General features: G+C 47.2%; 1 protein-coding gene and 1 long non-coding RNA gene across 5 annotated transcripts in view; one reads left to right on the top strand and one right to left on the bottom strand.

Annotated features, from left to right (window-relative positions):
* The window catches only part of LOC135175586 (uncharacterized), a 26,960-nt gene extending 17,866 nt beyond the window's left edge, over positions 1–9,094 (top strand). The window contains exon 2 of the long non-coding RNA XR_010302401.1: positions 8,134–9,094. This is a non-coding gene — a long non-coding RNA (uncharacterized LOC135175586). The remainder of the gene's footprint in view (positions 1–8,133) is intronic.
* Positions 8,870–16,706, bottom strand: SPRY2 (sprouty RTK signaling antagonist 2). 4 transcript variants are annotated; one of them, XM_064143909.1, is made up of 3 exons: positions 16,513–16,691; positions 14,746–15,613; positions 8,870–10,713 (listed from the first exon to the last, which is right to left on the bottom strand). In XM_064143909.1, the coding sequence occupies exon 3, from the start codon at positions 10,660–10,662 to the stop codon at positions 9,721–9,723; it is 942 nt and encodes a 313-aa protein (XP_063999979.1). In that variant the 5' UTR covers positions 10,663–10,713; positions 14,746–15,613; positions 16,513–16,691; the 3' UTR covers positions 8,870–9,720. The 4 variants fall into 4 exon arrangements, 3 of the variants coding, with proteins under 3 accessions (XP_063999979.1, XP_063999980.1, XP_063999981.1); XM_064143910.1 differs by having other exon boundaries at positions 14,746–14,819; XR_010302400.1 differs by lacking the exon at positions 8,870–10,713 and adding an exon at positions 14,434–14,615 and having other exon boundaries at positions 16,513–16,706.

Raw genomic sequence — 16,706 nt, 5'->3', positions numbered from 1 at the left:
CTGGTACTCTGAAAAAAGAAACTATTAGTAACAGTGAAACATGGTAATAGGAAGTAGTTTCTTTCCTTCCAGTCCTCATTTTCCCTACAGGAAGATGCAGCTGTGATATGCATACAGGTACACACAGAAGGCAGAATGTGCAATACTGAGGTGTAAATGTAGAACTGTTTTGTCCTTAGACAAAGTAAGGCCAATGCCCACAGGCAGCTCTGTCTGTGCCTTACTTTAAGCATGCTTTCACTCATTTAACTTCAGGTAGCACTTAGAGCTGATTTAGTAATACTGTCACAGATACTCTTAGTAACGAATGAGTCTATGCCACTGAACCAAACTGCCAACCCAAATTAATACTCTCCTTAGACTTCTGTGCAACAGCTGAGATAAACTGAATTCAGACAAACTATTGCAGCTTGGGTATGCAGAAAGCTCTGCTAACAGTCAGCTGAAATAAAGGGAGAGGAATCAACACACAAGGGGTTAAAGAGTTGGGGCTGTACAGTCTGCAGATGAGGAGGCTCCCAGGTGACCTTCTTGTGGCTTGCCAGGATCTGAAGGGAGCCTACAAAAAAAGCTGGGGAGGGACTTTTTAGGCTCTCAGGGAGTGACAGGACTGGGGGGAATGAAGCAAAGCTGGAGATGGGTAGGTTCAGAGTGGCCGTGAGGAGGAAGTTGTTGATCATGAGAGTGGTGAGAGGCTGGACTGGGTTGCCCAGGGAGGTGGTTGAGGCCCCATGGCTGGAGGTGTTTGAGGCCAGGCTGGCTGAGGCTGTGTGCAGCCTGCTCTAGGGTAGGGTGTCCCTGGGCATGGCAGGGGTTTGGAACTGGCTGATCCTTGTGGTCCCTTCCAACCCTGACTGATTCTGTGATTCTATGATTCTAAAGGAAAGCCTGGCTGAGGCACTTAGTGCTATGGTCTGGTTGCTTGGCCAGGGCTGGGTGCTAGGTTGGACTGGATGACCTTGGAGGTCTCTTCCAACCCGGTTGATTCTATGATTCTAAGTCCCAGTAAAAAGCCTAGCAGGAATCTGCAATACCATTAAGAGAATGAACTGCTGAAATAGAATCTCTCAGCAAAATCTTAAAGGCTGATGCCTAAAGAAAGCAATTGCATGTATGCTGCAGCAGTGGTAGGGAATCAATTACCTTAGTCACAGAGTAAGTTGAGTCGGATGGGAATGAAGGTTAAAAATCCTAAAGTAAGGTAGCTTAGGTACCTTAGTGATAAACTGAGTAGGATTAGAATGAAGGATAAAAATCCTAAAGTAAGGCAACTATTGCCTTAGTGATAGAGTAAATTAGTAAGATTGGAATGAAGGTTAAAAATCCTAAAGTAAGGTAACTATTGCCTTAGTGATAGAGTAAACTGAGCAGAATTAGAGTGAAGGTTAAAAATCCTACAGTAAGGCAACTATTGCCTTAGTGATAGAGTAAACTGAGCAGGATTAGAGTGAAGGTTAAAAATCCTAGAGTAACTATTGCCTTAGTCATAAACTTAGCAGGATTAGAATGAAGGTTGAAAATCCTACAGTAAGGCAACCATTGCCTTAGTGATAGAGTAAGTTGAGCAGGATTAGAGTGAAGGTTAAAAATCCTAGAGTAAGGTAGCTACTCCTTGATTCACAAGTGTGTCTCATGCAATTATTCCTCTCGGCAGCTGGGATTTTCCCAGGACACCCATTCAAGTGTATGTTCAATCAGTACCTATTCAGGAATTCACCTCTTGTCTATACAGAGTTTCAAGGAGGTCAAGGAGAATTTTGTCCTTGCCTTCAGTGAGGCCAGGCATTTCACCCAGCAATCTTGCAGCTGAAGTGAGGTCTCTGGATAAAAACTACACAAAACTTGAGCAGCACAAATCCTGGTGTCAAGGCCCAGAGAACAGAGACTAAAACTCTCTGTTGAGAGGAGCAGGATCTGTTCTCGTAGATTTCCATCTTGTGAAATTAACGAGGCAACCTTTATCTTTGCTGATGAACAAGAGGGAGGATTTAGACCTCACACCTGGCCACAGTTAATAAACTGGGTAGGACATGTCTCAATGTGATATTTCACTTAGCTTAATTTATCACCATTAAGGAGGGGGGAGAGAGGGGGAAGTAAATACAAAAAGGAAACCAAATAGTTGACATTGTTCCATTACTCTGAGGCAGAGGTTTTAAGGGGTGAATTGTGACAGTTGTTTTCTCCAGTCACACACCTCAGGCTGTACATATATATAGAACTATATTTTGCATACACCTCAAACACTTCAGTGAGCTCTGTCCTCTCAGATGCCAAGACCAAATGCAGTACTTTGGACACCTCTTTTTTTTTTTTTCCTATGAAAGCCTGTAAAATCATTCAGCAATTGTAAGGTTCACACTCTACAGAGGGGACTTAAGGGAGCCTGAGGCTGAGAGGAAAAAAGAGACAACAAGTTCTGTATCTTGTGGAAAAAATGGGATTATAGCCATTATCATGATAGGAAGCTAATTTTTATGGCTGCTTTCTTTAAGGCATTGGTAACTTCCAAAAGTAAGGTACACCATGTTAACTTAGCCTTTAAAATTGTGTCATATGAAAACTTGCTCATGAATGAAATATAAATACAGGGAAAAAAATCTGGGGTTATGACTTGCCAGGAGATACTTGAGGGAAATGTTGTAAAAGCTGCCATTCTCCCAAGTCAAACAAGAAAGTACATATCTGGCTTTGATACAAAACAACAGTGCCCAAGTTCAGGTAGCTGCTCTAAACCATCATAGAATCACAGAATCAGTCAGGGTTGGAAGGGACCACAAGGAGCAGCCAGTTCCAACTCCCCTGCCATGCCCAGGGACACCCTACCCTAGAGCAGGCTGCACACAGCCTCAGCCAGCCTGGCCTCAAACACCTCCAGCCATGGGGCCTCAACCACCTCCCTGGGCAACCCATTCCAGCCTCTCACCACTCTCATTCTCAACAACTTCCTCCTCACCTCCAGCCTGACTCTCCCCACCTCCAGCTTTGCTCCATTCCCCCTAATCCTGTCTAAAAAGTCCTTCCCCATCTTTTTGTAGCCCCCTTCAGATCCTGGAAGGCCACAAGAAGGTCACCTGGGAGCCTCCTCTTCTCCAGACTGCACAGCCCCAACTCTTTCAGTCTGTGCTCACAGCAGAGCTGCTGCAGCCCTCTGCTCATCCTTGTGGCCTTGCACTGGTTAATGAAAGGGAGAGTTAACCTAATCTAGTTAGGCCACACTGGATGGCAGGTGGAGGAGCTCTGTTACGCATATTCAGACTAACCAGAGCTTACACCACACTAAGTACATGAAAAGATGCTGTTTGTTGGAACTGTGAATTTCAGTGTCACACAAACACTAAACCACTTCATATCTCTGTTAACAAATTGCAGGACACCTATGATAAGGTAGTTTTAAACTTTCAGAGACAGAGAATACTAATGAGAAAAGCATGTTTCAGCCTCTTCCTGCACTTCTTGTGCTAGTCAATGGCATTAAACCTTCATACGTTACATAAGGTTAGGAAACTTCAGAGTAAGGGGCAGGGACTAGAAAGAAGTAGTATGAAAAGAAATAAACAAGGCTACTATACAGGAGGTCTCCTCAAACTGAAGCAGACAACTTTTGAAAGGAAAAGCACTCTATGTATATACAGTGTATATATATCTATATATACATCTCATATATATATGCATCTCATACATATACACATATAAGTGTTTTTCCTTTCAAAAAGAATATAAACATACATATGTGTATGTACTATATATACAGAATCACAGCATTGCTTAGATTGCAGGAGCCCTTCAAGCTCATCGAGTCCAGTCATCAGTTTCACACTGACAAGTCCTTGACTAAACCAAATCCCTCAGCACAACATCTCAGCACTATGAATTGCTATGGTTGGAAAGGACCACCAGCATCATCCAGTCCAACCTTCATCCCAGCAGCCTTCACCACCAGAGCATAGCCTCAAGTACCACATCCACTCTCCTTTTAAACACCTCCAGGGATGGTGACTCCACCACCTCCCTGGGCAGCCTGTGCCAGTGCCTGACCACCTGCTCAGGAAAGAGCTTCCTCCCAACAGCCAACCTAAACCTCCCCTGATGCAGCTTGAGGCCATTTCCTCTTGTCCTATCATTAGTAACTGGGGAGAAGAGCCCAGCTCCAGCCTCACTACAACCTCCTTTGGTAGCTGTAGAGGGCAATAAGGTCCCCTCTCAGCCTCCTCTTCTCCAGACCAGACAAGCCCAGCTCCCTCAGCTGCTTCTCACAGGTCCTGTTCGTCAGACCTCTCCCCAGTGTTCTCGCCCTTCTCTGCACTCACTCCAGCATCTCAATGTCCCTCCTGTGCTGTGGTGCCCAACACTGGACACAGTACTGCAGGTGTGGTCTCACAAGTGCTGAGTACAGGGGCATGGTCACCTCCCTGCTCCTGCTGCTCACACCATTGCTGATACAGACTAGGATGCTGGTGGCCTTCTTGGCCACCTGGGCACACTGCTGGCTCATGTTCAGCTGCTGGCCACCAACACCCCCAGGTCCTTTTTCCTCCAGGCAGCTCTCCAGCCCCTCCTCTCTCAGCCTGTAGGGCTGCTGGGGGTTGTTGCGGCCAGAGTGCATGACCTGGCACTATATATATATATGCATGCACTGTATAGATACATGCACTATATAGATACAAGCACTATACATGCACTATGCAGATACATGCACTATATAGATACAAGCACTATACATGCACTATGCAGATACATGCACTATATAGATACAAGCACTATACATGCACTATGCAGATACATGCACTATATAGATACAAGCACTATACATGCACTATGCAGATACATGCACTATATAGATACAAGCACTATACATGCACTATGCAGATACATGCACTATATAGATACAAGCACTATACATGCACTATATAGATACATGCACTATATAGATACAAGCACTATACATGCACTATATAGATACATGCACTATATAGATACAAGCACTATACATGCACTATGCAGATACATGCACTATATAGATACAAGCACTATACATGCACTATGCAGATACATGCACTATATAGATACAAGCACTATACATGCACTATGCAGATACATGCACTATATATATATGCACTATACATGCACTATATAGATTGATGCTCTATACAGATAGATGCACTATACATCCATTACATATATGCATGCACTATATACACATAGTTTCTATGCCAGACTGCCCTGATTCCAGTGAGACAATCAATTTTTACTCCTACATTTGCAGTCTGAAATCAGATGATGTAAACAGGAACAACACTGAGTATTTTCACTGGTGAGGACTCAGTGTGCTGTGTCCTGATGTAAGTCTACTTTCAGCCCCCACCTGTAAGCCAATACATTGCTTACATGTTCAGTAAGATATATATCCACTGTTATTCATGCAGACATTACTCAATCAAGTGTGCTCTTACACTCAGACAATTTCTTTCTAGGTCTCTGCTCCAGTGACTGATTGAGAAATTAGTCCCAGCAAATGACATCATTATTACTTGCTGTACCTGCACCCATTTAGGAACATCTGAGACAAGACAGACTGTTCAAATCTGTCCTCCCCAACAGCTAATTCCTAAAACTAATGTTCTACTGAAGTACAGAAACACATTCTATTCTCTGCCTGGCATTTCAAGTACAAGCCTTTAAGATTTCGCTCATAGTCCCAAGCATCTTAAATCATCTTAAATCATAGAATCAACCAGGTTGGAAGAGATTTCATCACAACAATCAATTATTTGATATTTTGCCAAATGTGACAAAGGTGATAGAGGTAACACTGCACATTAAAATAGATAACAAGTCATATATGGTGTGCAAAAGTGATCCCTGCTTTGCTACTGTCAAATCACTTGCCCTCCCCATCTCTTCTCATGCCTGCGGCGTTGTAGTCTGTGGCAGCCTCACTTGTGCTGTGTTTTTAAGGAAGTGTGAAAAAAAATTCCTTGTTCATCATCATGACCACTTCACTACTGCACTTCCTTACTTGCAGTATTTTGGCTTTTGAAGACTGATTAAGTAGAATCATAAAATCCTAGAATCAGTCAGGGTTAGAAGGGACCACAAGGATCATCTAGTTCCAACCCCCCTGCTATGGGCAGGGACACCCTACCCTAGAGCAGGGTGGCCACAGCCTCATCCAGCCTGACCTTAAACACCTCCAGGGACCTCAACCAACTCCCTGGGCAAGTAACTAGCTTGAATATGCATATAATCAAATAAAAGTGATCTCAAATCATAGGATCAGCCAGGGTGGAAGAGACCTCCAAGCTCATCCAGTCCAGCCTAGCACCCAGCCCTGGCCAAGCAACCAGCCCATGGCACTAAGTGCCCTGGTAGTGGGCTTTCCTGGGATGAGGAGGATGCAGTCTCTATCCTCATTAAGAACCAAGTGGAAAGTTACAACCAGTACTTAACATTAAGAACAGCTTCAAGTTTCACTGTCAAGATGCTATTTTCTTTTCCCTTAGAAATCTACCTAGGAAGTCAAAGCTTCTGCTGCAGCACACAGCACACTCACAATTTTAACACAGGACGTTATCTAGTAGGACTTAAGAGTTGCAGCCTCCTTGACTGCTACACTGCTGAGACACCCTTCACATTTCCAGTTTCACCTTCAGCTTTCCTTAGAGATATGTTCCTTAACTGAAACATAAATCACCCAGAAGACAAGGCATTGTCTTCAGCATTGTCAAGTTCATCAATGCAGTGAAAAGACTGGTTTACTGCCTGCTGAAAGCAGTGGATTTTGGAGGTTCCAAAATGTAACCTTTAAGGTCAAAGATTCCCCTGATAAAGGCACTATTTGATTACTCCCATGTTTGTTCTCTATCAGCAGGACTAAGACAGGACAGTACAGGCATAAGCATCTAATCTAATTCAAGAGTTACATTCAGTGAACGGAAACACAGGATGGTTACTAACCCTTTCAAGGACAACCTTTCTAAACAACCTAATTGAAGCCTCTCCTCAGCAGCAGCCAAGCACAATACCACATATATGCCCCAGCACTCAAGCACAATATTCTGATGCACTTTACATATAGACAAATTGCTTGTGCAACATAAACCACCTCCTTCCTGGCAAATCCCACCTAAATGTATGCTGTGTGTCTTCGTACAGCAAAGCAGCCAGCCAGCTCCTCCAGAGAGGAAAGAAAACTGGCTTACATTTTTCACCAGAGGTAAAGAAACAAACCAGAAAGAGAACAAGGCCCCTGCATCAGCTGTTTTTGTTTGGCAAACTATTCAGCACTTGCCCCTTTTTAATTTCACCTGATGATTGATAACCACTACACAACACACAACATAAGACCTTGGAGTATCATAGAATCAACCAGGTTGGCAGAGACCTCCAAGATCATCCAGTGCAACCTACTTCAGACCTATGTGAAACAGCCTGGATGCCAGATCAGAGATGAAAATGAAGGGGTGAGAAGATGTAACATTTACTCAGTGCTCTGGTTTTTAACCTTTTACTGAGTTTGTAATTTATTAGTTGTAACTTGTTTGGTTGGAGAGGGTTCAGAAAAGGCTGTGGGATTTCTCTAAGCATCAGCTTAAAAATACTCAGAACTATTTCTTCAATGCCAGGTTAAGAAATGGATAAATAAAAGCCAACGTGAAGAGCTCAGGAGAGACATGCTCAGAACAGGAAACAAGAGTTTGTTAATAAAGAAAGGTAAATCATTCTCTAGGCTTCCGGTGGGAAACTTGGCAGCAAAAAAATTTTGACCTCAGTGGAAGGTAACTGCCACAAATGACAAATCAAGTAACTCTCTTCTTACAAAGTGAGGCAAATGTTTGACACAGGGCTGGACTGCATTCAGATCCATCATTCCCTCTGGCATACTCCTATGCTTTTAACAAATAATCCTGCAGGCTTTTCGTGCTGACTGTATTAATTTCTCTTTTTTTCCCTTCTCAGTCTCTCTGAGTAAAGCCATGCAAGCCTAACATTTTTTGTGAATGATTACTTATTTCCTATTTGGAGCACAAAAGCTCGTCACTTACAGAATAGGTCAAGCTTTCAGTGCCTATTAGTCCTAGTCTGGAATGAATTAATGCATTTTCCTACGCTCGTTTTCCTTTTCTGTTGTAGGAGCAGCACATGGGAGAATTGGGCAAAGGAAGTGAAAGATCCTGCATAATTTTCAGATGAAGCAGCAAACAGGCACAACAAGATACAAATAAAAATGCTATTTTTTGTTTTCTTGTTACTGGCTGTGACTACAGCACTGCGAAACATAGACTCATACAATCAAGCAGGTTGGAAGAGACCTCCAAGCTCATCCAGTCCAACCTAGCACCCAGCCCTGCCAATCAACCAGACCATGGCACTAAGTGCGTCAGCCAGGCTTGGCTTGAACACCTCCAGGGATGGCAACTCCACCACCTCCCTGGGCAGCCCATTCCAATGCCACTCACTCTCTCTATGAAGAACTTCCTCCTAATATCCAGTCTATACTTCCCCCAGCACAACTTGAAACTGTGCCCCCTTGTTCTGTTGCTGCTTGCCTGGCAGAAGAGACCAACCTCACCTGGCTACAGCCTCCATGAAGGTAGTTGCAGACAGCAATGAGCTCTGCCCTGAGCCTCCTCTGCTGCAGGCTGCACACCCCCAGCTCCCTCAGCCTCTCCTCACAGGGCTCTGCTCCAGGCCCCTCACCAGCTTTGTTGCCCTTCTCTGGACACCTTCCAGCACCTCAACATCTCTCTTGAATTGAGGAGCCCAGAACTGGGCACAGCACTCAAGGTGTGGCCTTGCAACTAGAAGAACCAATTTTCCCAACTGAGAACAATAAATGGGGAGGTAAAAAAAATGACAAGCAGCCCAGTTTAATTTCAAACGTTAATATATTTTCTATTTTATAGTGAACATATGCATCGTTCACCCCTTATATCTGCAGCAACTGTGACGTCCTCATAAAAAGGGGGGTGGGGGTGGGGTGACACTTGTAAGATGCCTCTTAAAATAAATATTTCTTTTTTTTTCTTTTATAAAATAATAAAACTTCAAATAAATATTCTTTACACTAAACAATGTGTTGAAAAAAAAACAATTAGAAAATAAAGGCTGAATTTTACTGTGACTGTACAATATACACCGAGTCCGAAAGGGAAATCAAGAGTCTTGCCATAGAAGGTTTCCATCAAGCAATCTAAAAACATTACTGATTGATTCACATTCTTCTGAATGTACAGCATATTAGTATAATAGCTCTGTTTTGTGTGTGTGTGACTGTGCCACGCCTCGTGACACCACTCTGCTTTTCACAGTTGAAAATATTATTGTATGTACAAAAATATAGCACATTATCTCTGGCAGAAAACAATGGGGGGGGGGGGGGGGGGGAAGTCATTTGCTAATTTACAAACTTTGCAAGTACTATTCACAAACAATCAGAGTTGCCTAGGAGTGTCTTGTGTTGCTTTAGCTTATGCAATATGTGGGTCACCATGTACTGCATCCCTTCTCTTTGTGTTTTGCTCTCTTCCTGCATGCTGCTAGCTGGACTCTAACGCGCGCATCAGTTAAGATGGCACACGCGGCGAAAAGCATCTCCCTGCAAAGAGCCAAGTACAAACCCAACCCTTCAACCACAGTGCCAAGACCACAGCTGCTTAGTTGGTTGCATATGTAGGTTAAAAGGATCCTGGTTACTTTAGTTATTTCTGACTAGCGATGCTACGTTGGCTTTTCAAAGTTCCTGGGGGGGACGCTGGGAGCTTTGCAGCAAACGGTGTTGGAGTGTTTACAGCGGCACCCAGGCCGATTTACCCGGTCGTAACAGCCCTGGCACAACTTAAGGCAACCCTTGGCCGGTAAGTAACACCACAAGCAAGGCAGGAAGAGGGACACCACGCCCATGGCAGACCACCTCGTGCAGCAGCGCGACTGACTGCAGGAGCAGGGGTTGTCAGCGCAGTTGTCCTCGTCGTCGTTAGAGCAGTGATAGAAGAGGCCCTTCACGCAGCAGACACAAGTCCCATAATCAACCACGTTCTGGGCTGAGCAGAGACACTGCTTGTCACAGACCCAACAGGACGGGAGGGTCCTCGGGTAAGTGCACTCCTTACACTTGCATTTTCCACAGTCCTCACACCTGTAGCTGTGTGCTCCCAAGTCTTCTTTGCTCAGAGGCTTCAGCTCGCTTGCCTTGAGCTCAGACTTGGGCTGCATACGGACTATCCCATCGGCAGCCGGCCCTGAAGGTGAACCTAGAAGTCTCTGCTCAGACGAATTACTGCTTGTACTTGTCCGTGTGCTGCTCCGCGAGCCGGTGCTGACGGTGCTGATGGAGCGGGCCAGAGGCGCCCGAGGAGAGGCGTGCGGCTGTGCGTGCTGGACCCGGCCGACGGGACGGTGCTCGGGCAAGGCATGGGGCCGCTCAGCTTTGGCTTGGGCTGCTGGACGAGGAGCCGTCTTCACCCCGGGCCGCGGAGCCACTGTAGGTCCCTCCGTGTACTCATTTGTGTTGCGGATGGCTCTGATCTGGTCCAAGGACAAGACGTGAACCTGCTGCATCAGGACATCCCGCAGATCGGGCTCCCCATGCGGCCTCCCACTGTCACGCCGAGCCTGTAGCAAGGCCTGTGACCCGCTGCCGTGCTGAGCTCTCGTCTCCATCAGTGCCCGGAAGCGTGCTCACCCCGGCAGGCTTAGAACACATCTGAAATCCTGGAGCAAGAAAGAGAAGATTCACTATTGCGACACCTCTCATGCTCTCTACAGTACTCTTTCAAGCCAGCAGGACCCCACAGCTCTGCGCACAATCAAGTAATGCATCAGCCATTAAAAAAGAGGAGTCACTTGCAGGGCAGAGCATGGGCGCTGGTCAGTTGAATGCCCTCCCATTGGTTTGTCCTGCCCAGCCCCACGGAGACTTTCCAAGTACTACTGTGCTAGGTCCACTCGTCTTAACCTGTGGCTCTTGAAAATGTAGGTGTTGTGCCTGCTAGCTAAGGCTTCACGGGCCGGCTTCTGCTTAGAGCATGGACTTTAAAGCGATCACATCTCAGCCACTTAAAAGCGTCTCTTCTTTTTACAGCAGGTTAGTGAAAAACTTCTATTAAAGAGAGGGGGGGAAAGAGAAAATAATAATAAAAACAAAAGAGCCTGGAAGTACTTAGCAAGTGTAATGTGACCTGCTGGTGACAGACATATAATTCTCCAGTTTTGTTTTAAAAAAAAAGATAGTATTTTGGTAGGCTAGCCTCTTTACACATTAAACTTTACATGATGTAAATAGGAAATTTTAGTTTAATACCAATGCTCCCAAGAAAAACACCAAATAGCAATAAAATGCTTGAGGTTAGACGTTAAGTGAGTTAGTGCTACCAAAAAACTTCAACAGCACAAGTAAAAAATATCTCTTTTCAGTATTTTAGTGTGTGTCACATTTGTGTAGGCCACTGTGATTGTTGTTTTAAGGCTCAGTACTACAAAAGCAATGCTACCACAGCTTTATTTTCTTTAAAGTGTGTAAAAAATTCCATAGACTACATTTCAAACTGTAAATATTGCCGAGAGTGGCTTGGGGGACAGAGGCATGCATAATGTAATCAAACAATGCCAGCATCCAATAAGTCTACTTGATTGCAAATGTTACTTTAAAGGGTCAATTAACTACAAAGCAGAAAGGCAGACTTAAGAATTTAAATGGAAACCCAGTAAAAGACCCAGGAGATAAAAAAAAACACTTTTAACTAACTAACTGCCATGCTCAGATATGCAAAAGTTTCAAGTACTGACCCCTAAATTAGTTAATATTTGGGTTTTCCTTTCATCACATCTTAAAGTAGCTCCAAAATCCAATTACCTACACAAAAATTCTGAACAGTATTTTAACAATTAAAACCCAAGCAGGAACCAAGCTTCTTACAAGGACCACACAATGTCTTCAATTATACCTAGAATGAACACCACAGTGTTACTCTGTACACATCAGTTACCAACAATAATGCTATGGGGCAGTATAACAAAATATAGCCAAACAGTTTAACAATGAATATCTGAAGACACCGTCTTTATTCTAACAGCAATGGAAAACATTTAACCTTATAACTCCTGGAGCTCTCCCCTCGAATTCTTTTTTCTTTCTTTTCTTAAAGAGAGAAAAAAAAAAACAAACCTAACTTTGGAAAGTGACCACCTGTTTTAAATACTGTCAAATCCAGGTTTTGGAATGCTACGGTGTTCCACGGCCCTACATCACCACAAAAAAAACCCAACAAAACAACCTAACCCCAAAAAAAAAAAAAAAAAAAAAACAAAACCAAAAACCAAACACAAAAAACCAAAACTTGCAAACTTGTCTTGAAGCATCGCTTCAAATTGATACCGTCACCATGTAAGAAGTTTCAATCAACAAGCCTAAGCAGATACCTCTCTATCTGAAACTATGAATAGAAAATAAAATCCTTTCCCCGTGCTTGAGAGGTTCTAGCAGCCCTATCTGTCCTCCACGTCCGGATTTTAGCCAGACTCGGCCAGGCAAGGTAACGCCGAATCCAGCCCTGCCTTTCCAGAAATGACAACTTGGTGCAAAAGCGAAGCTGACCCTGACCTGCAGACGCTTCAGTCGACACCGGTCTTGCTGGCGGAGCCTTCCTCAGACGCCAAAGTGGGAGCTGGAGGAGATGCCTCCGCGCTTTGCCCCCTTCCCCTTGGCAGGCTCCATACCGGCGCGGAGTGGACGCGCAGCAGGTGGGAGGCGGCAGCCCCCGGCCCGCAAGAACGCGATCGCAGGCGCCGCCGGCTGCCCCGCAAGTGCAGACAACCTGGAGATAACCAGGAGACATCCTCTGGGCTGGAAGGCGGGAGGGAGGGGGCTGCTGCTACAGCCGCCTTATCGGAAAAGTCAAACCCACGTTTCCTTTTAACTCTTCCCCGCCGTGCCCTCCCCCCAAGAGATGCAAAAGGAGCCTTCCTCTCTGGCGCACTGCAAGGCGCCCTGCAGACGGTTGAGACAACACCTCCGGGACAGTTGGGCGAGAGGCAGATTATCCCCTCTCGCCTCGCCACAAGCACCCATTCAGCTCCACAAAGGTAGCCGCAGGAAAAACTTCTCTTACTTTACGCATATGCTGCAAATTGCCTGAACTTCAGTCCGCCCCCCTCTGCCCCAGCCCTGAGTGACACAGAACGCATTTTCAGCCAAACATCGGTCTAGCAGGGCGATCCTGCTCTTTTTCAATCCCCTGGATACACCAATAGGACAAGATGCACACCTCCGGCGCATTTATTTGCAAACACATGGTTGCCTGAAAATTAGCCGGTGTCCTCCTCCCCTGACCTAGCTCTTCTCCCTTTCCATCCACCGAGACCAGAGAAGCCGCATTTGCCTTTCTGTGTGTTCGTGTGTGTGATAACACGATTCTCCACTTCCAAAAGCCAAAGTCCACTCTTGCAGAGCTCAAATGACGTGATTGCTAACTTTTCCTATCTAGGATTGGCAAAAAGGCAAGTAAGGGGGCCGGGTTTCGCGTTCGGCACGTCTGGCTAAATTTAAAACGCAAGGGGCTTCTTCCACGCTGTGGAAGAAAAGACGTATCTCGCCGGCCAGAAGGCAAAAGCCTAGCAGGGAGAAGTCCTCAGCCCGTGAATTTCTGTTTTGTGTCCGGAGTCTGTGCAAGGCACCGGCACCCCCACCCCCATCCCCACCGCACACACACTAACCACCTCCTCTTCTTTCAAACTGCTTTGAAACCCCCATTAAGGGCTGAGTGTGTGATCAGACTATGGATTAGGGCAAAAGGGACTTTACCATCGGGGTGGGGCAAAGTGACACAGAAATACCTTGATGAAAACAACAGCAGCTTCTTTGCTTTCTTTTCTTTTTTTTTTTTTTTGGGGGGGGGGGGGGGGGGCGGGGGGTGGGGTGCACAAAGTAAACCCACCAAATAAAAGCAAAGTCAAAGAGTAAAGTAAGGCTACCCTTCCCCTCCACACATGCCTTCTGCGGACAAGAACCTGGAGAACTTTCCTCGTCTTATGAATTAATCACAGGAGAAACAGGCATGTGCACACGACACATATATATTTGTACCAGCAGCGCACTCACTTCCGAATTGCACGGATAACCCGACGCCACTACAGACAGGCGTAAATCACGCACTGAAAGGAGCGTTTCTCGCTTTCCCCCAAGCCGGGGGCACGAACGGTCCCGGTGCTCGCCGTCTCCGCAGCGCCCTCCCTTCACCTCCCCGCGGGTCTTGTCGCAAACCCACGCGTACCCGGCGAGGTACGAGCGCGCAGGACCGGCCGTCCCTGGCTCCCCTCAGCAGAGAGAACACGCCAAAGTGTCTTGTGTCCTCCGCACCACCTCCACCCCCTCCAACCCGCTCGCAGCCCCCGCAGGCATGGCTACGCGCCCGCGCAGCCTTCCGCCCCCCCGCGCAGCCTTCCGCCTCCCAGTGCTCCCGCGGTACCCCGGCGGGGTGCAAAAGAGGCGCTGCCCGCAAACCCCAGTGGAGCTTCCCCCCGCCACCTCCGCCTCCCTGGAGAGAAACTGATCCAAAATCCCACCTCCGTCTCCTCTCTGAGAAAGGAAGGAGAGGGCAAGGGGGGAGAAGGAGAACCTGTACGAATGGAAAAAGGATCGGCCTCAAACATTTCCAAGACTTTTCTTGGAGAAACCAAGGCCGGGGGCGGGGGGAAGGTTACTGAAAAGCTTGTTTTGCAAAGAAGGAAAAGGGAAAAGGCTCTCACCGTGATCGCGGCGCTGCACCAAACCCCTCTCTCTTGTATTTTCTTCTTCCTGCGGTTTGCAAATAAATCCAGCCCTAAAGCGAGAAAAAAAAAAAAAAAAGGAAAAAAAAATCTTTTCCAAAACTCTGCTTTAGTCCAACTTGCAAATTAGAGCGAGAATGATCACCGTGTAAAAAACAGTCCAGAGCAAAGTTAGGAAGTTAGGTTCCTCTCTCCAGATCGATTATAAATACGTGTGTGCGCGTATACGCTGTAACAATAATCGTAATAACAACTCTCCGTGTGGGGGTGAGCTTTCTTGGCTCCTAGGGGAGAAAAAGCAATTAAAAAGCAGTCTCTCGCACACTTTCCTTTCTTTTCCTCAATGAACCGGAGGCCAAATCGCCAACACCAAAGTCACTTTTTTTGTGTGCTGTTGTTGTTGCAAATGATCAGGAGAACGGGGGAAGAAAAAACAAATAAACAAAGAAGTGGATCTAAAATAAAATCCCAGAGCTTTCTTCCACTGAGCTACTCCAAAAAAAAAAGGCAGCTTGTGCAATGTAGCCGTTCTGCTGAGAAGCTGCTTGCTGCAAGCTCCCGTTCCCTTCGCTCCCTCTAGCTTTCTCGCTCCCTCTGCGAGCGTGTATGTGTTGCAGGCAGCTCTGTGGTTTGCGATCGGGGGGGGGGGGGTGTTTTGGGAGCGCAGCGGATTTGTGGTGGTGGTTGTTGTGTGTTTGGAGGAGGAGGAGGAGGAAGATTTGAGATCTGAGCAGTAGGGGCTCGCCGTTTTTCTGCTTGCTCGCTCTCTCCCTCTCTCTCTCTTTTCTTTCCGGAGGAGGTAGGGTGATCTTTCTCCAAAAGCAGCAGTAAATGGCGTCATGTGGATCTGAGGAGGAACAGAGCAGTTGTTGTCCCAGAGGATATATCGCATCCGGTCCCAGCTCATTGGCTCTGCGGGGCTACATTCACTGGCGCTCCCAGCGTCCTGCCAGCACTCCGAGCTGCGGGAGGCATTCAAAAGGGCAGCGCTGCCGCCGCAGCCTCGCTAGCACGGCCCCGGCCCGAGCTCCGGCCCCGTTCGCGGCCCCGGCCCGTCCGCTGCACGGGGGAGACGGGAAGCCCCGCTCCCGGGGCCTCCCCGTAGCCTGTTTTCACAGGAGGCTCCTCCGTGCGCGGTCACACGGCGCTTGGAGTTGCTTTTGTGCTCGTGTATTTATTCAGAGGCAGGCAGCGATAGGTCTGCGGGGGAGCCGAGGGGAGCCTGCAGCTCCCCGGGAGGAAGGCAGGCACGCTTTCCCTGCTGCCGCGGCTTTCGGGACACCCCTTCCTAGTTTCCCGCTCCGCGTTTTTTAATCGAGCGGAATAAAAGTTTATACTTTCTCTCTCTCTCCCCCCATTCAGCAGTCGGTCCCGGCCCGCGCAGGGAGAAGGAAGGGTGATTACTTGGGGCATTGTCCCGCGGATTAACGCGATTAGGCGGCGCGGGGGGCGCCCCGGGGCCGGGCGGGAGAGCGGAGCGGCGGGCCGGGCCGGGCCGGGCGCCACGGGGGGAACGGGCGGTGGGGGTGACACCGCGCCGCGGGCTGTCCGCGCTTCGGCGTTAGCGGCGTTGCGGCCAGCAGCGGGATTGCCTCGCCTTTGCAGAGGGCCGGGGAGGCTTCAGGAAAAAAAAAAGGCCAAACAACCCCAAAAAAACCCCACCAACCAAAACTAAACAACAAACCACAAGTAAAAACAAAGCCAAGTCTCAACCACCTACACCCCCCTTCTCCCCCCCACCCTCACCTCCTCTTTAATTAATTCCCGTTCGTACGGGGGGCACGGTCTGCAAGCAGCTTAAAAACGTGCCTGTGGGTCTTCTGGGCGTTTCCTGACACGGCCACAGCTCGGTCCCTTTTGTACGAGCTCAAATCACCGACGGGGCATCTTGCGCCTACATGCATCTTGAACCGCGCAAAGCAGCGTATCTACGTAGGAAT

The sequence above is a fragment of the Pogoniulus pusillus genome, chromosome 5 (assembly GCF_015220805.1).
Source record: "Pogoniulus pusillus isolate bPogPus1 chromosome 5, bPogPus1.pri, whole genome shotgun sequence".
Classification (NCBI taxonomy): domain Eukaryota; kingdom Metazoa; phylum Chordata; class Aves; order Piciformes; family Lybiidae; genus Pogoniulus; species Pogoniulus pusillus.
The sequence above is the reverse complement of the archived record's forward strand: the minus strand, read 5'-3'. Positions and strand labels throughout refer to the sequence as shown.

Coding starts and splice junctions, on each gene's coding strand:
- SPRY2 (XM_064143909.1), bottom strand. CDS start 10,662: ATGGAGACGAGAGCTCAGCACGGCAGCGGGTCACAGGCCTTGCTACAG.